The sequence below is a fragment of the Anthonomus grandis genome, chromosome 5 (genome assembly GCF_022605725.1).
Source record: "Anthonomus grandis grandis chromosome 5, icAntGran1.3, whole genome shotgun sequence".
NCBI classification, from domain to species: Eukaryota; Metazoa; Arthropoda; class Insecta; order Coleoptera; family Curculionidae; genus Anthonomus; species Anthonomus grandis.
Genome location: NC_065550.1, coordinates 19,340,473 through 19,367,333, shown reverse-complemented (window position 1 = coordinate 19,367,333; position 26,861 = coordinate 19,340,473). Strand labels below are relative to the sequence as shown.

Sequence of the window (26,861 nt, the reverse complement as noted above, 5' to 3'; positions counted from 1 at the left end):
AAACTCTAAAACAGCATCAGTACCTACCTACGTACCCCTCTATTAATAGTAAAAGTGACTTCGTCTGAAGAAAATACCCAGTCTAAAAGTATTTGACCATTATCAACCATATTTATCATGGTTTTGCAAAATTCTAATCTACGATCAGCATCATCCTCCTGGTTTCATTTTAAAGGCTCTTTTTCCTGCTGACTTTAGAATATTCAAGACTGTTTTGTGATATACATCGTAATCCTGAGCTACTTGTCTTGCCGAAGTGATTCCTCATAACTTAGTAGAATATTCAGTTTTATATCCTCGCTATCGATGGTTGTTTTTGTCTAGGGGTACTTCTTACGTATCCACGAGTTACTGAATTGCTCCTCAATTTACTCTTTCACAGTACTTTGACTCAGTAGTGGCAAATCAAAGATGAGTTTCTGGAAATAGCGTCCCAACTTCATTCTGATTTCGCTTCCGGTTTCCAAACCCAATCATCATTAGGATTTCGATTTTGGAACTTTCTGTTAATTACGGCATTTTGGCGTAAATAAATACTGACGAATAAATACTGGGTACTTACTTTACTAAAGTGCATTTTTCTAACAATACCTACCCATTCTTTAACTCGATCTATCTCACAAAAATCTGTTTATCTAGGCATTTTTTTTAAACATAAATTTGAATTATTACATTTACTTAAAGGTGATCATACATGTTATAGTGACATAATATACCTAATTTTGGGGCATTGGGATCATTTTATAGCAATTAGTCACCTTCCCAAGATAAAGAAAATACGTATTTAACGTCGGGATATTTTGCTTTTAATTTTCATACCTTTTAAGATTTAAAAGAGCTTTCAAATAAGGTACCCCAAGAGGCATCATACCATTTAAAAAAATTCAGTAGGCTATTAAATAGTTTAATAATTTTGAAAGCGGCAGAACAAGTTCTCAGTTCAATCAGGTCGAAATATGCAAAATGTGTGGTTTAAGAAAACTCGGTCACTAACCGACTGACCCTAAACCTAGCGGCAAATGTAAACCAAAATGGGCCAAAAACCCTTTCACATCATGCTACTTACTGTTCAATAAAAACCCGATGATCAGTAAAAGAAAATATTTATTAGCGGCAAGCTTACAGTTGGACCGACTTAAAAGAACTAACATGCAAGAAAATAAAGATACGGAACAAAAACATTACCAGGAAGCGGCGAGACGCAACGTAAACGTTTTCGGTTTAAAAATAGGCCAAATCTTAAATATTATAGTCCGGTCTATTTAACACTCCCACTTATTTAAGATTTAACAACATCAGAGTGATTTAAAAAAAAAAAAACAACTTACACCTAATCAAAATAAACATAAACAAAGCATTAAAGATACAACTAATCCCGACTGTTTCTAAGCTAATCATAATTCACATTGACAAATTCAACTTTTCCAGTAAATTGTTAAAAACAGTTTTAGAAAGAGCTTTTGTAAATAGATCTGCCAATTGATTACTTGAGTTCACATAACTGACCGATATATTTTTCTTTTCGCACTCATCTCGAACAAAATGTACCTTAATGTCTATATGTTTCGTTCTACTATGAAGTTGCTGAGCTTGTGTAAGTTTAATAGCTGATTGGTTATCAACATGAAGTTTTATAGTCGAGACGTTAATGCCAAGTTCTTTTAGAAAATGTTTCAGCCATAAAGCTTCTCTAACTCCAAGAGACAAAGCCAAATACTCTGCTTCGGTGGTTGATTGAGCTACCACATTCTGCTTCTGGCTTTTCCAAGTGATTGGAGCATTACCAAGAATAAAAACATAACCACTGGTCGATTTTCTTGTGTCCAAACATCCAGCGTAATCGGCATCAGTGTAACCTATAGCCTCAATTTGTGACGTCTTATTGTAAACGATTTTATAGTGAACAGTAAGGTTCAAATATCTAAAAATTCGTTTCACTGCCTGCCAATGTTCATCACTCCAGTGATTAAAGAATCTGCTCACCTGATTAACCGCATAGGTTATATCTGGGCGACTGGTTGTGGCTAAGAAAATTAATGATCCAACAGCCTCACGATACGGCAATGACGTATTACAATTTAAATTATTGCCCTTGGACAAAGGCGCACTAGGTTCTGCAGGAATTCTTAGAGGCTTGGCATTAGTCATATTAAATTTTGTTAGCAATTTATTAATGTAAAGCTTTTGATGAATAGCAATAGTACCCGCAGCAAGATCTTGTTCGATTTCAAGACCAACAAAATTTAATTTATTATTGTTTAAATGTACAGTAATTTTAAACATTTGCTGCAAAGTCTCTATAAGTTGATTAATGGCACTTTCAGATTTTGACATTAGCAATCCGTCGTCAACATAAATTGCTAAATATATTTCTGCGTTTGCAATAGAACCAAGAAAAACACATTGATCACTTTTCAATTGTCTAAAGTCAAATTTATTAAGAAAATCAACAAACTTACGGTTCCAACATCTTGGTGATTGCTTCAATCCATACAAACTCTTATTAAGTTTGCAAACCAAGTTCGGCGCCTTTCTATTTTCAAAGCCAATAGGCTGTTTCATATAAACACAATCTGGCAACTCACCGTACAAAAAGGCAGTCTGTACATCGAAGTTTGCAATTTTCAAGTCTTTTTCGGCTGCTAAGGCTAGCAAAATTCGCACAGAGTCATACCGCACAACCGGCGCGAAAGTGTCTTCATAGTCTATGCCTTTAATTTGCATAAATCCGCGCGCGACAAGACGAGCCTTATAACGAAATGGATTACCATCAGAGTCAAACTTAACACGATAAACCCACTTATTGTCTATCACTTTTGCACCATCAGGTAACTTTACCAAGTCCCATGTGTTATTGTCCTTAAGTGCATCCATCTCCTCCTCCATGGCTCGCTGCCACTTACTTGAATCTTGACACTTAATGGCATTCTCATAGTTTGTAGGTTCTAAAATCTCACAATAATTTGCTACACCATAATAGTCCGGCTTAGATAGTGTATTCCTGTCACGTAGCTGCCTTCTATCAGCATTTTCATCATCTGCTGACTCTGGAATATTCATCTCAAAAACTTCATCATCAGAATCCAATGTTTGGTAAGTGCTGGTTTGTGACATGTCTAAGCTTTCATCACTGTCACTTTCTTGAAGATCTTCTAGGCCTACATCTTCCTCATTTTCTAGTGTATCAAATTTTAATGAAACAGTTTCCTCTTTCTTTTCTACCCCCTCCATTTCATTAAAATTAACATTGCAGCTTACCTCAATTCGTCTCTTCTCCGCATCCCAAAGCCTGTAGTTCGAAGAATATCCATCATAACCCACAAATAATAACTTTCTCGATTTCGGGTCAAACTTTTTACGAAACTGTGATGGTATTAACATGTAAGCTACACTGCCAAAAACTTTGATATGCTTTAAATCCGGCTTTCGTCTAAACCATTGTTCATATGGAGTCATGTTTTGTACCTGAGTTGAAGCTGTTCTGTTAAGTACATACACAGCTGTATTCACTGCCTCACTCCATAATTCCTGTGGCACATTCTTGCTAATAAGCATACTTCTGGCACTTTCCACAATGGTCCTTAGCTGCCTCTCACTTCGGCCATTTTGTTGAGGGGTGTATGGGGCTGAGCACTCGTGTATTATTCCATTATTTTTGAGAAATTCTTGAAAACCACTGTTAACATATTCACCTTTACCTTGGTCACTTCTTAAGATTTTAATCTTGTTACAAGTCTGGTTTTCTACAAGCAATTTAAATTCTTTAAATTTGCTTAAGACATCGGATTTATGTTTAAGAAAATAAACAATAGAATATCCACTAAAATCATCCTTAAACAAGACGAAATATTTTGATCCACTCGGAGACATAATGTTTATAGGACCACAAACATCAGTGTGAATCATCTCTCCCGGTTTCTCTGATCTCCGTTTCTCCAAACTTCTATGAGACTTTCTGGACTGCTTACCAAACTGACATGCTTCACAGAAGAATTGTTCTTGATTATCAGCTATGGTTAAATGATTGACCAAAGGTGCTGTTTTCTTTATAGTAGTAGAGTTGATATGTCCTAAGCGGTCATGCCATAACTTCAGCGAAGTCTTGTGAGCCAAATTACACTCTGGGATTGGCTTTACTCGAAACTGCATAATCCATAAATTGTCTCTACGTATACCCACACATGACACACTTCCATTTGGATCGAGAAACTCACATCTATTTTTATGAGAGCGGTAAGTAAAATTCTTGTCAGTCATAGCTCCCACTGAAAATAAGCTGTTGCTGAGTTCTGGAATGTAGAGGACATTATTTATTGTGCGATCATACCACTGACCTTGAACACATGCCTGAACTTGTATAACACCTTTACCTTCTGCAGAAATTAACTTATTGTTTGCTATTCGAACAAACATAGGTTCGTTCAATGCTTCTAACTTTGCAAACCAACCTTTCTCTCCAGTCATGTGTAGACTCGCACCAGAGTCACATATCCATTCGGTTTTCTTGACATTGGAGCTTGACAGATACATAGATGTTATATCACATATATAGGCCGAACTGGATGTAGAAGCACTTTCTGATCCTGAGACCTTACCTTGCTCATTTTTCAAGTCCTGTATTCTCTTTCTACATTCTCTAACCCAGTGACCTTTGCGTTTACAATACTTGCAGCTAGTATTCTTCTTTAGCTCTTGAATACTCGGCTTGACCTTATTTTTGTTAGCTTCTAGTTTAGCTTGTAGAGCCTCTACCTGACAAGCAAGGCGGGACACTTCTGAATCCTCACTCGACATTCTGGTCTCTTCTTTCAGCAACCTGGCAGCTAGATTTTCAAAAGTTTGCTGATCACTGCTAACTGAATCCCATGCAGTACGGAATGCATTATACTTCGAGGGTAAACTATTGATTACCTTGGAGCATATTGCACTGGAACTAATTTCTTCTTTTACATCCTTAAGCTGTCGTACAAGCAATTCAATCGAAGAAATGTGATCGGCAATTTTTGCATTGTCAGACATCCTATATTCATAAAACTTCTGCCATAGGAGTTCTCTTGAAATTTCGGTTTTCTGCTCATGAATGGACATTAACCTTGTCCACATTTGTGCTGCATTTTCGCAGTTTATCAAATGCTGGATCTGATCTTGTGCTATTGTGGACAATAAAATAACTTGGGCCTTCGAATTACCTTTATCCCAGGTTTTCCACTCTGCAGTCGTCGTGTCAGACGGCTCAGGTGTCGAACCATCGACAATGGAGAGTATATTCTCAGCTTTCAACACAATCCGAATGCTAAACTTCCACAGTTGGAAATTTGACCCATCAAATTTCGGAATATTTCCACAATCTAATTTTACCGCCATCACTGTATTTTTATTGTTTGTTTATATACGACTCGAACGTAAAAAACAATAAAAACTGTAACATAAGCCACGACTCAAACGCGACCCGAAAACCTACCGATCAATAGGTTGCCCTTAAAGTCAAAAATTAAAACGTGCCTGGGCCCAGAACCTGTTCAATAAAAACCCGATGATCAGTAAAAGAAAATATTTATTAGCGGCAAGCTTACAGTTGGACCGACTTAAAAGAACTAACATGCAAGAAAATAAAGATACGGAACAAAAACATTACCAGGAAGCGGCGAGACGCAACGTAAACGTTTTCGGTTTAAAAATAGGCCAAATCTTAAATATTATAGTCCGGTCTATTTAACACTTACATATCGCCTTATCCCCGAAACATTACAAATGTTAACGGAAGGCAGACCAACCAAGCCTTTTAATCAATTATAGGCCCGCAGGCCCATCTAGTTGTGCCGCTGCTAAGAGGGATAAGAGAGATTGGAAGTCCTTAAATAGCTTAAAGCCCCAAGGGACAACCTTAAAATCTTTTAACAGTAATCAGGTGCTATTAATATTTTTAAATAAAAAACGTTGCAAGTGGGTTTAGTTGCTATGTGTTGCGGCAGAATATTAATTTATATGTTTTAAATTATTTATATCCTATGGTTGGCAATAAAACTTTTACCACAGATATGCCAATCAGTAAATATATTTGCTATGGCCAAGATCTTAGCAATATATTGATATATTAACAGCGTTACTTAAAGACGTCCTCGTGGAATCGATGGGGACGGAAACATATATGTCCAATTAAAAATTCTACCTTACGAATAGTACAAGTAAATCCAAAAACTTTCAAAATCTAACAAACTTGTAATTTGGGGATCCACTTGAAAACACCTTAAGTAATTTTTGTTGCGTCCGTGTAGTACAGAGCCTTATATTTAAAAATCTGCGGAACAATGATGTAATGAACCTCCTAAGATTCCCCTTTCCTACATTTCTGCTACTTAAAAAAAATCTGCTACTTATTGTTAGCAATAGACCATCAGATATAAATTATCCTCAAATTAAAAGTAGATTATATAAGTTTGAAATATATAAAGAACATATCAGAACTACAGTTTTTTGCCTCACAGAAGGGTTTAAAATACTTAAAAACAATGGTTCTAGGTAGTATTGGTACTATTTTTTGTCCACTGTAATACGCACAGACAACCAGTATTAAACTAAGACGTAAAGTAAAGAAATTCCATCTGGACATATATATTTGAACTGTTCAAAATATTTTACAATCGACACATAATATAGGCCTGAAAGTAATAAAATTTAAAAGATTTATGAAAACCCCAAATATCTACTTTTTAGAATCCGAAGGATATCTTGATTGCCATCGATAAGATTGTACTTTTTGTGTATTTGCATAAACAGATTAACTTGGTGCCTAATTTAGCTTGGATTGTAAAGTCAAATGTTACCGATATGGAGTACCTATATTGTGTCTGAATATATATCAGGAAAATGCTTTTATAATACGCATATGAAAGAAGCTCAACTTTTACTTTTAGAGTCTATCTAGTGTTCTTACTTTGATCTCTTCAGACCGGGCTTCTCATATAATTTGGATCGAACTCACAGGTAAGTTTGTTTGATCCATTAATCTTGTTAGAACGCCGTGGATTCCTATATTTTATTCCCCATTTTTAAAGCATTGCTAGTGGCGTCGCTGCGTGGCTCACTAGAGTCATCATCTACAGTCAATCAACCCGGACTCTTATATATTATCTATATCTACTTTTAGACGATATCTTACTTTAAGACGAACCTAAAACCAGGGATCTCACAATGCCTCCTATGATGAACTAATAAATGGAATGTTATATGAGGCACCTTTCCATACCAAGCCCGCACAACAAAACTTCACTATTAAGAAAATCTAATCTAAGGAACATTTTCAAATGGTATGATGAGAAGAAGCAGAACAAGTTAGATGCTATTAAGACAGCCACCCATATTTTACTGACTGCCCTGAAGAAAGTTGTTTTTAGTTTTGAGCATATCTGTTTCAGATTTATTAGTCATATTGTTTCTTTCAAAGAGAAGTTAGTTCCTTAGAGGAGTAAAGAGTCTTTTGTCTAAATTGCCTTTCATTTCTAAAGGCTCTTTAATTTTTTAGAATGGAATAAAATTGAAAAAATAGAAACAAGATATAAACAACAAATTATATTAAATAAAATCTTATGATAAATAAAACTATATGCAGAAAATCTTAAACCTATCTAATATTATTCTACCGAACTATTATGTTTTACTATTATTTTAGGAGATACTTGCAACATTGTCAACTTAAGGTTTACTGCGGCAAGCATATAATCACTAGAAGTACTTAATCACCAAATATTAACACAGAATTTTGCAACATAATTTAATATTTCCTAAATAAATATTTAGAGTGGCAGAACACAAAAAGCGACTTTCGAAAAATACATTTAGGTTAAAAATAATGTTCTGCTTAAATAAAGTGTTTTTACAACTTTGGATATTTGTATATGCTGGGTATTGCTGAAACGTAATCTGTATTATACATTTGCGCTCTGATAAATGCTTCTTTGTCTACTGGCTCAGGGAAAACTGATGCGTTTCCTGCAAGAGAAAGTTTTTAATGAAAAAATAATTTCCTGGCGATTTTGGTACTAACCTTTAGTATATGCATACTCTAGAAGTTTGACTGCAATCTTCACTGAACATTCTGTAATTCTTGTAAGAGGTGGGTATATGCTACCCTTTTCTAAGTCTTCCTCCGTTACCAAACTTGAAAGAGCCTAATTAAAAAAACATTAATAAACTCTGATATTATTAAGGTAACAAATCATGATTATGGTCAAGATTTGTAGGTACTTTTCTATAATTATAATGAAAATAAGATAACCGGTAAAATTTAAGATAGTGATCCTCTTTACAATTTTTTTGCAGAGGTAGATATTTAAAAAAATACCTAATTTGCACTTAATTAAAAAAAATAATACTAATATAAACTCCTGGTTCACCCATATAGCTTTTAATTAAAAAGTAAATAAATAATACATACATAAATTTATGATTTGTGACTCTGAATAGTAAGCCTGATACCATATATCGTTCATGGAAAATTTCACCAAAGTTATACCAATGTTTCTACAATCATTCTTTATAAATATTTATAGAGTGCTTGGTAATAATATTCTGTTAATAGACCAAGATGTTTTTAATTTTCTAAATACAAATTGAGTAAATGCTTTTATGGTATTGAGCCTGCTTTGGAATTTATGTCACCGTTTGTAACAAAATAACAAAATGTTGTCTATAATTAAAAAGTTAAGTTTAAATTCAATTACATGCATTTTTCAGATGGTAACTTTATCAGCAATTTGACCAATTTGGTAACTATCAATCAGAAATTCATAAAAAAGGCATGGATGTGGTGTGACACGACTATCAATAACACGTACCAGGTACGGTGGAAAGTAGTCGGTGAACGTTTTAAAAAACGGTCTAGGTATGTTTAAATCAATACTTAAATGCTCAATACTTCATTACTTCTTCAACAGTTATTTCTGAATATTCATATTATCGCTAAGTTTAAAGTCAACTTGACTATTGGGAAATTACCTTACAGGTAAAACATTTTAGTATTGAAAAAAATAAGATTTCCCCTTTTTCCGTTTATAGAGATAAATCTGTGTCAGCAATTTAAATATCCCTGGAATATTTTATTGGCACATTCGGTGAATGTCAGTGCTTAGATGCTCTACCACTTTTGACTGTTTTATGCTAAGATCTAGTATCCGTAGACATGTCAAACCACGTCTTTTTGTTATAGAATATAGAACAAATTTGTCAAAAGCTTTTTTTTCAAAATGAGAAATTCATGGAAGAATTCCATGGAACTTTTAATAATCTTTAACTTCTTTTTGCTTTGTTAGTAGTTTTTTTACCTGGCGAGCGCTTGTCGTTAAAATTTGTAAAAAAATATTGCAACTCAAACAGTCCTAAGAAATATAAGTTTATAACTCACGATCACAATTTTTCGTTCAAATCCATCTTCAAGTAAAAAAAGCTTATTGCTGTTATTGACTATTCTAAGTTAAGATTTTGTATCCTAAGAATAATTTTCGATTAAGATATTATTCTGAAAAATGTATATATTTTATTTAAATTTAAGGCGCTCCTAGAATAAAACATTTCAAAAAAATTTTCCATTCAATAAGTCCCCACTGCATTCCCTTTTTTCGTCTAATTTAGTAATTACATCAGATACTCTGAGTGTGTAAAAATATGTGTATTTTAAAAGTACTTCTAAAGAAATATAATTTCCTGAAGGTTCGGAACATTGGTAAAACTTTCAAATATTATACGTTCTTACTCATATTGTAACGATAATATTTTATGTTCTTAATGCTGTTAACCTTACCTCGGCAGCAATAAGGAAGTGATCCTCCCCAACGTTTTTGATGCCCGCGCATATAATTCCTAGCCCAACACCCGGAAAGATGTAAGCGTTATTTCCTTGTCCGGGAACAAATGTTTGACCATTCAACGTCACTGGATCAAAAGGACTGCCAGAAGCAAACACACATTTTCCCTAATAAAAAAAAAATAAAATAAAGTTAATAACCCTTAAATATCAGCTAACTTACGTTCGTAATTCTATAAGCGTCCTCAGCGGTACATTCTGCTTTATGAGTTGGATTACTCAAAGCAAAGATTACTGGCCTCTCGTTGTTTTTACCCATTTCCGATAAAATTTCCTCTGTAAATGCGCCTCCTATTGCGGCGGCTCCAACCAAAATTGAAGGTTTAATTGTCTTAATTACATCGGTAAGAGTTTTAATAGGAGCATGATCCTGCGCATAAGCTGCTTTGTGTTCGCTAATACCGCCTTCTGGTCTGTTTTTAACAATAAGTCCTTTAGAGTCTACCATCCATATTTTTTTCTGAGCGTCCTCCAGTTTGGTACCTGTCAAAATATGATCTTATTAAGTATCAGTGATCATTAATCAAAAACGATCATATACCTTCTGCCATCATGGCCATTGTGCATAGCTGGGCAATGCCCAAGTTGGCTTCACCAGCACCTTGGAATACAATCACATTATCGCTTAGTCTTTTTTTAGTAATTCTTAGTGACGCCAATAGCCCGGCCACAGCAACACTGGCTGTTCCCTAAAATTAAAAACTCCATATAAAAATATATATATTTTGATATAAGTAGGAGTTACCAACCTGGATATCATCATTAAATACACAGTATGAATGTCTGTACTTTTCAAGAAGTCTAAAGGCGTTTGAGTTTCCGAAATCTTCAAACTGAACGAGGCAATTTTGACCGAAACGTTTCACCACCGCCTCCATGAATTCATCAATTAGTTCATCGTATTCTGATCCTGTAAATATGAGAAAATTAGTTATTCATTCGTATATCAGAATTGTTTTGAATTTAAATATTAGTATTATTTATTGATAAAATAAATTACTTTAACCCTGATGGAGATAAGTCTCGTACTTAATATGAAATCGCGTGCTAAAATATGGGATACTCTGGTACCTAATGGTACTGTAGAAGCTCGATTAGAATAATTTGTGTCGATATTAAGCATAAAAAGTGTATAGGTGATTTTAAGGCCCGATGTAATGATAATATTTATACAGTGCATTTATAAAATAGAGGATAAATTTAATAAAAATTAAATGGATTGTTTCTGAAACAAATGCCTGAACCCGTAGAGTTTAATATTGGGTTTAGGGTTTTTCTACGTAGAAATTAAATATACAGGGTGCCTCAAAAAAAAAAGATATGATGTCATCAATATGTTTTTTAAATGGAAACCATCATTTTTTAATGCAGAATCAGAAAGAACGCATTTTTTTACAAAGGATATGGTACAAATGAATAGTGGTTACATAAGCAATTTTAAATGAAAAATGATGATAAAATGTAAAATTAAAGGAATACCTAAATTAAATGTTCGAATTGAGCACCGTTAATAACCTAACAATAACCAAGGCGATTTAAAAATTATTTTTAAACGTTGTCTAAACTCGCTAGTTTATTGACACTTTTTAAGTATCCCCATAAAAAGTAATTGAGGGGCGTTAAATCTGGCGATCTGAGTGGCCATTGAATGAACCCTCGTTTACCTATCCAACCAAATTGTTTTTTAAATGGAAACCATCATTTTTTAATGCAGAATCAGAAAGAACGCATTTTTTTACAAAGGATATGGTACAAATGAATAGTGGTTACATAAGCAATTTTAAATGAAAAATGATGATAAAATGTAAAATTAAAGGAATACCTAAATTAAATGTTCGAATTGAGCACCGTTAATAACCTAACAATAACCAAGTCGATTTAAAAATTATTTTTAAACGTTGTCTAAACTCGCTAGTTTATTGACACTTTTTAAGTATCCCCATAAAAAGTAATTGAGGGGCGTTAAATCTGGCGATCTGAGTGGCCATTGAATGAACCCTCGTTTACCTATCCAACGATTTGGAAAAACTTCATCTAGATAATTACGAACAGGTAAAGCATAGCGTGACATGTATTGGCTATTTTACGGATGCACTGTATAACGCTCAATTTAGCTTTTCATCGTAACACTTGTCGCCAGGCTATTAAATTTAGGAGACTGTGACTGTGTTTTTATCCAAAACATATATTTGGCCTCTTGGAGGGGATCTATGAAGTATTGTTCTTTATAAAATGGACATACTTTTTAAAATCTTTTTAATATAAGCTTTATAAACTTTACTTTTTTATTTAATTTTTATTACACAAATATTCCGATTGGTCTATAAAACTTCTTTATACAGGATGTTAAAATAAATTAGTGGCCTAATATGAGTATCTTCGATTCTTCGTAAATGTTACAAAGACTGTGATATGCGGTTATGCATCTCAGTACTAATAAAATACCGTCTTTGAATTTGAAAAAAATGCAAATACTCATACAGAAAAACCGAAATATTTGAACAGCGTTTTGGTTCCTGCATTTATTTAAAATGTTGACATTTTGGGATTTGCCGTTTTTGAATATTTTTTTTGGTTTACTGTATATGAACATTTTCGGATGTACCCTTCTTCGGCTTTCCTATTGTTATTGAAGTAAGTCTATCTTTTTCTAACACATTGTCTCTTGAAAATTACTATAATAATTTATTGTAATTTGAAGTGTAGTGCATCATGCCGCTAAATAATACATATTTGATATTTTATTTAAAGCTAATAGTAGTAGATTCGGTTTGAGCTTCAAATATTTACAGATTAATTTAGTACTTTTTATTTGCCTATGTAATAAAAAAGAAAGACTTACGTCAATAACAATGTGTAAGATTAATTACATACCTGAAAATGTTTCAGATATTCTAATTGTGTTAATATTTGTCACATATAAAAATATTCTACCACTATTTATTTTATAATAAGAGTGCATAGTCATAGACAATTCGAAAGAATGCTCTGTTAAAAAAAAACATTTTTTATGTGGCTTTAAACCATTAATAATTTTGTGTCTAAATTCAATAGGTTTTTCACATATGCTGGTTGCGCTGTAACCCATATACATTTGGTAATATAAATATGATTGATACAATTATTATCGAGATTTTTATAAATTTAAGGGCACCAATGTTTTTTAAGTTTATTGTAGCTTTATTTAAGCCTCAAAATTATACCGTATAAGGGGTATACGGCATAATTAATATAATACGGTATAATTATAAGAGACTTTTTACAGTTCAAACATGGCCAAAACTTCATAAAAGAGCAAATAAAAGCTGTAAACTCGAAAATCAACCCGTCAAATCAATCCATGACATACCAGTAGACAAAAATTTGAACAAAAAATCTTTGACAAGACTCTTCAAAATATATAGTGACAAGCCATGGATAAATATAGCCATGATTTTAAGGAATTATGCTACAAAAATTCTAAATAGAAGTCTAGAATATTGTACATTGTCGTCATTCAATTCTGTGCTATAAAATCCAAGAAAGAAATACCCAACATAAAAATACAGTTATAAATTCACACAGGCAACGGGCCTTAAAGACAATCAGCTCCCATATCTTCACCTAATATCTAAAAGCTAGTAAAATACGGGTTAGTGTCCTGGAGAGTATACCCATATCCAATAAGCTTTGGCTTGAGTTTAATAGACACAAGCCAGAACCAAATAGATGCACGTCTTTGACGTTTTATAAAAAAAATGAGCCAAGATAAAGAGCTCTAAAAGATCTTGGAGGTGCTACACTAAATTTCTACAAAGTCAGTACCATAGGACTTTTGTTTATAAAGCCAACTCAAACCGTTTAATCTAATCTAATACCTTTAAGGACCAATAAAAATTATACACATTTTTCGAATCCAGAGGAATGGTCTTATATTCTAGGACACCCGGTAAATGTAGTAATATCCAATACTTACATAAATACCATGGTACAATAGATATATTTCAATTATTTATTAAACGCAGGCTGTTTCAAATTAAATGAATCACCATTGAGATCCCGATAGCAATAATAAGAAATACGAAAATAAAATACATAATTTTCATTAGAGCAGATTGCTAAAAATATCCCCAATGATTTATTTTGAAAAACGCTTGTTTCTGGTTTTATTTTCTAGGCATATTTAAAATAAATTGCATATCTGCTACTTTTTTTAATTTAAATATATTTCAATTTTTTTTTGCAATAAATAAGTGAAATATATTTAATTCTAGTAAACTCGAGTAACACAAAGTTACTAGAATAAATAAAAAGATAAATAACAAATAAAATTTGAGAACAGTGGCTGTGTTTAATTCGTAATGCCTACCAAGAGATAATTTTAATACTAACAAAATACTGCTAGGCGATATACTGTTACTGTCTCATTGTACTATGCTTTTATAATCATTTGGATAAAATCTTGTATGTACTTGAATAATATTGATATAAATATTATTATATAAACTGTTCTATTGTATTCACTGACGTCAAAGGCAGAAAACAGTTATTTCATTTAATATTTAGTATCAATTCGTGAATTAAATCGATGACTTTTTTTAATATTTTTTACCTGATTTCACACAGTAAAAGTTGACTTTGCATACCCTTGGGTCAACCTAGGATGAGTATATTGTAAAACAATTACTTCGAGATAACAATAACGCAATCTATAAATAATAATTTAGTTCTTAAGTGTGTAAAGCGTAAAATCAATGCCACATTGAATATTGTACTTAATTAAACCAAAATTAATTTTTAAATCAATGTATTAAATAATAAAAACTATAAAAACTATTAAATAACAGCTTTTGCTTTAGATTTTCTAATAATAATGCATTTAACAAGTATCATTTTCTTAAAAATATTTCAAGTACTCTTACCTCTAACTCTCTTTTGCCTTAGTCCAATATACAAGGGATCATTTAGGAATCCTTCATTATTTGTTCCAACATCTATAGTGATCGGTAAGCATTGGTGTGGTTTGATTCCAGCTAATGCTGTATACAAGGCAAGTTTTCCAATGGGAATTCCCATACCACATGCACCTAAATCACCTAGACCAAGAATCCTTTCACCGTCTGTCACTACTATCGCCCTAATATCAGTTTCTGGCCTGGAAAAAACTAGTAAATCCGATACATTGTCAACAAATAATCTGAAATGGACTTACCAATTTTTAATTACTTCATACACATGTCCTTTATCATAAATAGTTATAAATAAACCTCTAGGTCTCCTCCAAATCAAGCCCCAATTTTGACAAGCCAAGCCTACAATTGGGGTGTATACTATGGGCATAATTTCATTCACGTATTTGTTGGCAAACTTGTAAAATAATTTTTCATTGCGATCCTAAAGAAATATTAAAGGATTAATACCTGAGCATTGGGTTATTGGAAAATGACTTACCAATAGTCCCATCATAAACATATATTTATTAAGATTGTCATCCAGTCTGTCCAGACAAGCTTTGCAATGTTTAAGTTGTTCATCTTGAGTTTTTACTACTGGGGGTAAGAGACCGTGAATTCCAAGCGCTTGTCTTTCTTCGAATGAAAATGCTAAACCCTGAAAGAGAAAAGAAAAGTTGAATTGTGTATTTCTATAAAAATCTAAGAAATTAGTTATAAAATTTATAGGTTTATTTTTTATCAGTCATACAAAAATATTTCTAGATTTCAACTCTCAAATTAATCAGTTATCACCAGATGTAAGGTGGATCTCGTATCGTCATAAAACTCTCAGTTTATTTAAAAAGTGCGAAAAACGTGAAATAGCCTGTCCAGAAAGCAAACATTGAAAGTAAAAATATACAATTTAAGCACACATATGTTCTATTACTGCATATAAGATCAATATAAATTTTAAACATAAACTCGTTTCCTTGGGTGTAAAATTATTCGACTGCTAAGAACTGCTAGTATTGTTATTAACAAAATTTACAGTAAAATATTAAATTTCAATTCTAAAAATACTTGTTTTACCCTTCCAAGAATATCGACCAGATTCTCCGGTATAACGACTTTGGGTTTAACTTGTGGCACCAAATCCCACCAGTGATCTGTCATCTTATGCAATTCGCATGCTTAAAATGGATTGGCTGTGGCTCACTATACTCGCTCGAAGAGAGTTTAGGGTTAATATCCTTCGTTAAACATAATTCAGAACCCTTTGTAAGTTATTCGGTCAATCGATATTTGAAATCCGGACTAGGCACGCAATAATACCAAGGAAAGAAGAAATATCGTTTGGAGCGAACAGAATGTGAAATTTTGCTTATGATGTTACGTTGGCAATGGTGCTAAAATACCAATTAATAGTTTAAAACAAATCAAAAAGTATATCTTTTAAAAAAATATTATGTGTATGCAAAGAAGACAAATAGGTCGAAGTCCAGTACCTAAAGAGTCAAGAATTACTACCTTCGTTTCCTAATATTTTGGAAAATCCAATGTAATAAAACAAAAACCAATTTTCTTACATTTCTAAAACGGTATGTTCAATATCCTCTCAGATTAAGACGATGTATAAATCATTAAAGTTATATACTTTTTTAGCAGAATTCTAATAGATTTTTTTCAAAATGTGATTTTAATTCTTTCTCATATGTAACTTCGAAAAAACACTCCCGCTAAAACTTAACTTTATTCCAAGAATTTTCTAGATATTTTAAATAATTTTAATTCTAATTTTATTTCTGGGTTTTGATTTATTTTTTATTTCTTATAGGCTTATATACACTTTTATTTTATGCAAGTGATTTTATATCTCTTACAAGCTTTTAATATAATTTTTCACATTATTCAAGGAACTTTTTATGTTTTTCATATATTGGAAAACATGAAAAATTTTGCTTAGCTTCCAGACATTTTTATTTTATTCTAGTAATTTTGATGTTATCTTTTATTTAACTCCTTGCATTTATTTCTGACCTTTAAATTATTGTTTTTTATTTATTTGACGCAGATATTTAAAATTCCTTCCTATGACTTTCAATTCTATAAAGAAAGTAGTTTTAAAGAAAAAAAAACTAGATTGAGAATAAATCAAACAATCCAGGACCTTAACTAACTTCATTTGTTCATTAGAAGATTTGTTGTCCTCTCTATCTTGCAATGATTCATCATTATTTTTTGCGATAAACCAATAAAATCTCCAACAATATTTTCTACCTACTTTGCAAATTCGCGTATTATAAATAAATTAAGAATTATATTAGAATTTTTTTCATTTTAAATTCTTGATCAAGTGTTTTGATCTAATTTTGATAAGCCATATCTGCTTGTCCTCTTTAGATATCACAAAACCATAGTTTTGATTTACAAATCGCAAATATATATTTCTTGCTTTATTTGTTTTGAAAAATTATAACAATGAAGTTATAACCTCAGATGATATTATTGCATTTCTCATTTACTTCTAAAATAAATATGTTTAATTTAACAAATGAAAGTCGATTATTTAAAAAAATCATCGCTGAGCAACATTTTGAGCTGGAGTCGTAATAATGTTTGGACACAATTATTTTAAAACGCGTTGCTTCTATTTATATATAATTCATTTAGTTCTTATTTATCGATTGCAAGTACTGTGAAGATATCCATAACTCAGCTGGGAACCACCTGGGAAAAATCAAGATTTTATGCTGATTATTTGTCTTATAACTTCCTTTTTATACTCACAATTACATTGTAAATTTTATTAGGACTTATATATATGTTAACTTTCTCTTCGTTGATTTTGCTGTTCTCAGTTGGCATCGAATTTTACTGAACTAGTAATGTTTTCAATAAAGGGATTTCTGGGGAAGAGTTTGAACTGGTACTTTAATACAGAAAAACTCAACCAGTATTAAGTACCTTGAATTTGACTGGAATCAATGTTTTACATATTTTACAATAATTACAGAAAAATCCTAAAATATCTATCTGTTACTGTTTATAAATTAATAAAAAATTCTCTGTAAAAATGTTTGCAAGTCTAAAAACTTCACTTAATTATAACAACCTATCACAATGGGTAATCTAGCAAGCTGGTTAATGTTATTGTTAAACATGATTTGCGACAAAATATATTAACCTTTGGCCTATTTTTATTTAACTGTCTACAGAATTAGATTCTAAATTATGTTTACTAATTTACATTTGTTAGAATGTTGAATGAACAACAGCACTTTTAAATGCAATCTTTAACATCGATCATATTAATAACTTGTTTAAATAACCATAAACAACATCAACATTTATGTAAATAATTATTTTATAATGATTAAATGAAAAACCAAATTTTTCGTTCTTGTGAACTTGACTTTGCACTTTAGACTGGTGATTAATAAATTTATGTAACTGTAAATTTATTGGCATTTGGATAATTTTTGTTTCCTATGTATAGGACAATGACGTAAGTATTGACTTTTAAACACGATTTTAATAAACAGTTATGTATACTTGTCTCTCTGGGTTCATATCCACCCATAAGTATGTGTGTCTACTGTTAGAATAAATTTAAACGTGTAAGAAAAGTTTTGGTGAACTTTTTTGGTTAACTCACTCTTCCATATTTCTATGAAGACGTACATATGAACAAAGCACAGCCCTAGCCTGAACAAAAATGACATTGGATGTCCAAAAGTCAGAGAGCAGTCATATATAGCTCTTTTGGATAAATTAGGTGTTTTTGACTATACATAGCAAATCAGTTAGAATTTATAGAGTGATTTATGAGGAAATGTCTTCAGGTACGTATTCAAGGCCCAAAAATAAACGTATAAGGCTACAAATATGTGTCCGCAAGGTTTTCGTTTTCAAAGTACAGAGTGTTAAAGTTTTTATTTAACCTTTTATATTTTCAAATAAATCTATGATAATATAAATATTGTAGAAAAAAATTATATCCGGAGGTTTTTCGGAATGATAAATTCGAAACTAATATTAGTAATCGGGTCTTACTTGTAGGGGCGCTACTTACGCCTCTTTTTAGTATTTTGAACGATTACAGCTTTTTGCTATAAGTTTGTTTTTTCACAACGGCCCTATATTACGGTTTTAAGTAAGTAAAATAATTCTTTTGTAAGTTTAAGACAAAAAGATATATCTATTAAAACTTGATATGAGCAACCATGTTCGAGATATTTGGATTTAATAAACTAGGACGCATCACAATACAATGTATAAACAATACAATGTATAACTAAACAATATGTATTTTAATTTTCAACAAAATTATTGTTCTTAAATTATATTCAACAAAACATAAGCTAGGTTTTATAATTTTCGATAATAAATGGACCAATTAAATGACCATTTAACATTTCAAACCACATATTAATGCTAAATTTGTGTTGGAAATTACGTTCTACCGTAGCGTGAGGGTTTTAATAAGACCACCGAAGTTCATTGTGAAGATTATTTATACAACCTTCGATTTTCATTAATCCAATTATAGAATCGTATTCTCAACTCAAAATCACCCGCCTGCAAATGTTAAACCCGTTGTCAATGAAATGAGTATAAACAATTGATGTGAAGTTTTCTACTTTTCTCCAAACAGACAGTTGCGTAACTTGATAAGTATCTGCAATCCATCTAGTGCTTATTCTTGGATCATCTTCGATGGCATTGAGAATAGCTTATTCTAATTCAACGTCAGGTGCCGCTCCTCCTTCCCGTAAAATTTTCACACTTAGAAATATCCCAGGTTCTCCAGCAGTAACGAAGATAGGCGTAGACGAATATTATTCACGATGTGAGAATTTTGCAGGCATAATACACTTAATTAGATCTAGTGTTTTGTAAATAATAAGTTAATAAAGTTGTGAAGAGAAACAGTAACAAAATTTGACCTTATTTAGTAAAAGTCATGTTGCTATTGCTAAGTAATAGAACGAAAGATAACAACGCCAACCAGCAGTGTAAAAAAACTTTACTTTATATGTATTTGAAAAAAAAATCATTTTAAAAAATCAGATTTGTCGATTTTAAATTATGTGATTTTAAAATACCCGGATACTAATATTTACATTATCATAGATTTTATTTAAAAAACTGAAAAATTAAATAAAAGCTTCTGTATCTATTCTGTATTAACATCCTGTATTTCATAAATAAAGGCCTTGTGGACCCATATTAATTTCGACTTTTATTTTTGGGTCCTGAATACGTACCTGAATAATTGACTTATATAAGAGTTTCCCTGAGAGATATACAAAAGCTCAAAAGGCAACATAAAAGGACTAATTAAAAGAAAATAAACAGGAAGAGGAATGAAGATTATAGAAGTTGAATTCTATCGTATTATTTTTCAATTAAATGTGCCTGAATAATTGAAAGTATCAATTAAAAGTATTTTTAAGGCAAACCTTTGAGGAAACTGATACAAAAAATGAGAAAGATGTCTGCTTTAAATTTTAAATATTTAATAATGCAGTAGGCTCTGATGTTAACCACGGTTTCAAGTTTTTTTAATGAAAACCATAAAAGACCAACCATTTTCAACCATCGACGTTGAACAACAGAATTAGTGTTAACCATAAATAATAAAATTCTCCAAAAAAGATATATTTTATGCTGCCTTTGAAACTAAAAACAAGACGTGATTGAAGCAGTTGCACTTTTACTTATAATGAATCAAAAGCAGTTGAATATTTTATTTTTTTATTACATATTTCGTTTCTACTTCATGTTTGACATTTATATGTAATATGTTTTTTTATTATTAACCTAAGACCTCCTATACAAGCCTTTTGTAGAACAACATTGGTAGAAAAGTTGTTATTTATTTTAATTTAAGAAAAACCAGAATTCGAGGTTACAATTCTAGCAAATAAAAAACAATTATGTACCCAATTATTTTTATTTTGGCTTGATTTACTGACATTAACAATAAGTTACCGTTACTGGCCTTCGCCAAATTACATTCTTTAAAAAGCGAAAGATCTAAACCTGCTTTCATTAACCAGCGAGAAGGGTTACGTAGAATAGTGAGAGTACCCAAGGATAATGGGTACAAAAGCTCTGGTGATTAAATAGGCAACGGATTAGTTCCACGGAAATACAAACTTTGCAAAATAATTATCTATAAAATAATTTAACATTGACTCGAATGTATTTAGTAATCTTATGATATCATATATATAAGTATAAGATTTCCTTCCTGTCTAATTTAATTTATATTGAAATAAATTTTAATTGTCATGAATTATTATTAAATCTTTTGGAAATCCCTAAACAAACACCTCCTTATGAATTTTTTTTTTCGTTTGCATAGTAGGTATATTAAGTTTTATGTTATTGCGATAAAATAAATGTAATTTTGTTGATGTACTTAGCTTTAAAAATATTCACTTATTTAATTTATTATTACACATGAAAATGCTTAACTTTTATATAATAGTACATGCATTATATAATTTTATTACATTTAAAAAAAAACTTTAACAAAACTTTAGGTTTGTTCCCTCAAGACTCTAAGAAAAGTTAAAAAAAAAATTTCTGACTGAAAACTGAGAGGTACACAAGTTACATAACTCTTTTTAATTGAACAGTATATAGACAGACTTATTCTAAGGGATAGAAATGCAAAAAGCAAAAGTAAGAATGGAAGTACCATTCTTATTAACAATATTTTCTTAAAAAGTAATTTCTTAACAAAATGACTTTTTAGAATTAATTTCAAAAATTTAAAAGTATTTAAACCAAATAAGCTATTCGTTTAATTGACTTAGAGAAAAAATGTATTGAAATTTTAATTATTTATAAAAACTTTAAATTAGCATTTAAACCAAATCAATCGACATTCGAACGGCTGAATAATATTAGATATGCACATGACCCAATAGTCTTCGCCGAATATTTTGAAAGTATGCAAATAATCATGACACGCATATCAAACATATGGACTATATATATTATAGATCTAAATATAAGGAAAACATGTAACATGTGTCTGTATGCATTCAATAATATTGATAGGGTCTAAAGCTATACATATCTAAGTATACTAATTTAAATAGCCAGTGGAAGTACACTCTCTACACACAATAGACCGAAGGTTAGAGCAGCATTTTTAAGATGAAAACTGTCTTCAAGCGTGGAATCCTACTACTTCAAAATAAAAGTTAGTTTTCCAGCGAGCTATTTCGCATAGTTATCAGCAAACTGAATATAGCCATGTCAATCGCCAATATCTGGCAATAAGTGCATCATCAAACGATCCCGAAAAAGACCAAATATTTAAAAATATTTAAATAAATTTTCTTTAATGATACTAATATTTAATTTTTTCCATAAGAAATAAAAAATATGGATCAGCAAAAAGACGCAAATAAGAAGAATCTACCTGTAACCACCCTGTTGCTATACAGATCATGTCCTAATATATATACCCTATGTGTATACCTTGTTATAGGGTATAAACCGTAGGCTCATCAGCACTCTATTTGTATCTCGACTCTTTTGGCCCTCATATTTCATCTCTCTTGGCGACACGACGCGCCCACGATAAATCATAAAATCCATAGTTATGCATCCAGTCTATTCATAGTTATTCATATTTATAATTATTATCGATATCAACATGTTTTTAATATTAACCAGGAATAGCTATTAGCTTGGTCATAATTCTCTTAGTTTTAGTTGGAGAATGAAAATCTTTACTCTCTCCTTGATTACTTGTAAAAATATATTTTACTTTTCAATACCTTTATTTGTAAAGTTGGTAAAGCAGATTATGTTTAAAAAAAATATTTTTTTTCAATTTGGTAAAGCATACATGTCATATCTCAATTAACGGTTACTTAAAGTTCTTAAAAGCTGGATAAATTACCTTTGGATCTTTCACCTTATTTGAAAAATTAACGACTAACCTTTCCACAATACTGTTTAAAATTAATATTTTTTAGTGGTAATTAGTTATGTGCATCTTTTAAGTATACCTCAACAAAATAAATCTAATATACAATTTTTAAAATAAATGTTACTGAAATAAATAAAATCAAAAGCTATAGTAGGCTAATAATGTAATTTATAATATTGAAATAAGGCATAATAATAATAAATAATAATCTTATCTTTTTGCAAAGACATAAAGATATAAATGAAATATTTAGACCGGCCCTACCTTGTTTAATCCAGGATTTTTAAGCCGGTCGATGCCGCTCTCCTTGCCGGGCACAACATTATCTCCATTTCCCCATTGACCCAACCTATCTTTCTCCATAATAAAGTTGCTGAGCGAAACTCCGTTCTGAACAGTTTTCGGTAGTGATTGTTTGGCCGTCACAACGGTACTGAAACGAAAAAATCACTGGTGATTCAATTTCAAGCACCTGGGTTCGCGTTATGTGATATTTATATTGGACGAGTAATCGGTAATGGTTTTTAAACCGCTTTATGAGAAATATAGACACAGGAAATTTCCCTGCTTTTTCTGCTGACGCGTGCGCTTTTCATTTTAAAGGGGGACGCGAACGATAGTTTGGAGCGTTTGGAGGTCAATTTGAAAATTTTACTCGTAAGTGACGTCAAGAGGCGATCAGCTGTTGGCACAACAACTAATAGAAGAATTTAATTTATACATAATTTTTTATGCTTTGTAAATAGGTAAAATGTATATGGTTCTAGGGTAACTTAAGATTTAGGTTAACTTATTCAAAGTTGGGTAATTTGACGCTTATTTAAATGCCGTTTACAAATTTTAAAAATCTAAATATTTCCAGAGAAATCCAATAAAAACAATTTTTTGACATTACTTCAGGTCGTAGAATAAAATAAACAACACATTTATCGCTCTACACGATGGTGAATTGAAATTGATGAGACGGCAATTCGTCTTTGAGCGTTCATTATAAACTTTTTTTTCCAGTTCCAAGTCCCACATTCAATTATACTAGATTTAAATACTAGCTTAAATTTATAAACCTATTATACATTTAAGGGTAAAAAATATTTTTTATGTAAAAGTTATCTATGCATCTATTTGTCTCTTAAATCTATAGAAAGTGGCCGCACTTAGTATTTCTAAAATTCATATAACGATTCTATTGATTTTAGTTCCATATGAAAGCTTCCTTGTAATTAATACATGCGCTTTGACGAGTTATTGGGTAGTTTATCAACGAAAACCTGAAAAAATAAATGAAAAAAATCTTGATAATGTCACAAGCTTTACAAAAATGTCAATATTTTCAAAAGTTAGGTAACTAGTTTATTGTAAATTTCATATGAATGTTGATTTTAATATCAAAGTGCGATATTTGAAGCGGTAATTAAAGAGATCATTTTATTCTGGTATTTAAATCAATATCGCGCTTATAACAAAAAAGGTTAATTTAGGTCACCAAAAGATGAACGTTGTGTCATAAGGCAAAACAAGTGGCTATGAAAGATAATGATAAAATAATAATAATAATAACAATAACAATAATAACTGAGACTAGAGAGTGCTGATTGCAACTAAAGGGGAAACCTGCGCCACCAGGGTTAAATGGTGGCACACACCCATGAAAATGGAGAATAACCGAAGCCTCGGAAAAAGGTCGCTGCCTGGAGCTCGCCAGGGCATGTCTGGAACCGGCCGCGGCGCTGGACATGACAACATGCGGATCGTCGGTGGCATGATGCTGAGGAGGCGGGCTCTTGCCATACAAGCTTCACCACAACCCCCAGTTGCACAGGGTCATCAAACATCAACCAGGACCCAAGCTGCTGAAGGTGTTGCGCAGGAAACTCAGCCAGTGCTCACTTAAGCACGGTTACCAAGACAGCGCTTAAAATGGACATCTGTCATGAATGAATCTATAGTGCGCATTTTCTAACAAATCTGGTAACAAATCTGGGGCAACAAATGATTGGCTGCAGACAGCTACATGCCGAATTCTGCAGACAATATCCAAATGTGAACGTGACTGAGCAGAGGGTCGCTGACCAATACCGCGTCATTCTTAGAGACAACTTGATCCCAGAAACGCGAATTAACTCTATTAAAAGGGAAAATACAGCAGAAATAAATGATTAACAGGCCTTAAATGAAGGAAGGAATAATTTTTAGTACAATGCCGATCAAGAGAGAACAGAAGCGAAAGAAAACTTACACCCGCCAGACCAAGCATCAGAAGTGGTAATAAATGAAGAAACCCAAAATGAAGACCAGAATAATGAACATAATGATGAAGTGCATTCTAAACTTGGAACAGAGTTTAGAAAGGCAATGGCAGAATATGAAGGCACAAACTCCTCAACAAGACCAGCTCTTCCTGGAGTTAACTCTTCCCGTAAATTGACCATTCTTCTTAATGCTGTCAGCATAATTATACCTAATTATACTCTTATAGATATGACACTTGAACAGCTTCATCTACTTGCGGCTACCGCTGTTATTAAAACCCTATGATTAAAAATAATAAATAACCAGTAAATTATTACACGTAATGAAAGACCGTCACCGCCATGGGCAAGAAGACTACAAAAAAGTATTAAAGATATTAGAAAAGAAATTGGCGGGCTAACGGAATATACCGGAGGTACAAGAACCAGCAAAGTATAAAAAAGAGTTGAGAAAATAATGCGTCAGACCCAACAACATACACAGCAGGACTGTACTCTGGAACAATGCCTAGATACCCTTAAACAAAAGCTATATATTTTTTTAGGTCGCTTAAAAAGGTATAAATCGAGTAATAAAAGGAAACAAGATAATTTACTTTTTGAACACTCAGAGAAGTAATTTTATCAAGCTTAACGACACTTCTCCAACAAAAAAACCGCCATTAGCATTTACCCCACTAAAGAAAACATCAAGGAGTTCTGGGGCACTCAATTAACAATACCTGACTGACTGAAGAAGGAGCAAAGAGCCAAGCATATAATCCATATGGCATTTTTACCATTTTCAGTTGACGAAGTGACTAACTTCATAAAAAAACTACATAACTAGAAAGGTCCAGGCCTAGAACACGTCCAAAGTTACTGGATTAAGAAATTGTGGTCAACACATCAACAGCTAACCGACCTTTTAAACGACGTGCTTATGAATCCTCAGAATTTGCCCAGTTTTTTAACAGAAGGTACCACTTACCTCTTGTCTAAGGACTGCCAAAAAAACACTCAAGATCCGGCTAAATATCGGTCAATAACATGTTTACCCACACTCTATAAACTAATTACATCTTGCATTACAAAACGTATTTACAGACATTGTGACCAAAATAGTATCATAGCGACTCAACAGACAGGATGTACCAGAGATGCCATGGGGTGTAAAGAACAGCTCATTATCGACTCCGTAGTTTGCAATCAGTTTCGCAGCATACATTGACTACCGAAAAGCTTTTGATGCGGTTCCACATAAATGGCTTAATAATGTACTTAAATTATACAAAATAGATAACTACATAATCTCCTTTTTAGAATTCGCTATGGCATCTTGGCGAACATCAATAAAACTTTAGGTGCCTAATGGTAATTGCATTGGAACTAATATAATTCCTATTCGTAGGGGATGCCATGAACCCGCTATCTAGCCAACTCAATTCAACTAGGTACGAAGTTGGCCTAAAAAAGGATAACAGAGAACTAACAAGAGTAAACCATCTGCTTTATATGGATGACTTAAAAATTCTTAGAGCAACACAAAATCAACTAGATTAGATGCTTAAAATAGTAGAATAAATTCTCTGATGATATAGGAATGACATTTGGACTGGATAAGTGCCGAAGTGTAAATATTATTAAGGGTAAACTACAACCAGGTGACTTTCAAACAGAAAACGGTCAGATAATTAATGCTATGGACGAAGAAGAATCCTACAAATATCTAGGAATAAAGCAGGCGCAAAGAATAGACCATAGAACTATAACGAATGAGCTGCCTACTTAGTTCTTAAAACAAGTCTAAACAGCAGAAACTTATTTAAAGTTACTAAATAATATGTTAGTTAATACATATGGAGTCAGTTCATTAACCTACTTAACCTACTCTTTTGGTA

General features: G+C 32.0%; 1 protein-coding gene across 3 annotated transcripts in view; it reads right to left on the bottom strand.

Moving 5' to 3' along the window:
- Positions 1–7,554: 7,554 nt before the first annotated feature.
- Positions 7,555–26,861, bottom strand: part of LOC126736095 (NADP-dependent malic enzyme-like) — a 30,766-nt gene continuing 11,459 nt past the window's right edge. For all 3 annotated transcript variants that reach the window (XM_050440302.1, XM_050440303.1, XM_050440305.1), the window contains exons 2-11: positions 22,997–23,165; positions 15,290–15,448; positions 15,051–15,232; positions 14,761–14,993; positions 10,609–10,769; positions 10,401–10,548; positions 10,023–10,342; positions 9,797–9,967; positions 8,045–8,168; positions 7,555–7,989 (exon numbers count right to left, since the gene is read on the bottom strand). In XM_050440302.1, the coding sequence (XP_050296259.1) occupies positions 7,874–7,989; positions 8,045–8,168; positions 9,797–9,967; positions 10,023–10,342; positions 10,401–10,548; positions 10,609–10,769; positions 14,761–14,993; positions 15,051–15,232; positions 15,290–15,448; positions 22,997–23,165 (1,783 nt within the window). In that variant the 3' untranslated portion in view covers positions 7,555–7,873. The remainder of the gene's footprint in view (positions 7,990–8,044; positions 8,169–9,796; positions 9,968–10,022; positions 10,343–10,400; positions 10,549–10,608; positions 10,770–14,760; positions 14,994–15,050; positions 15,233–15,289; positions 15,449–22,996; positions 23,166–26,861) is intronic.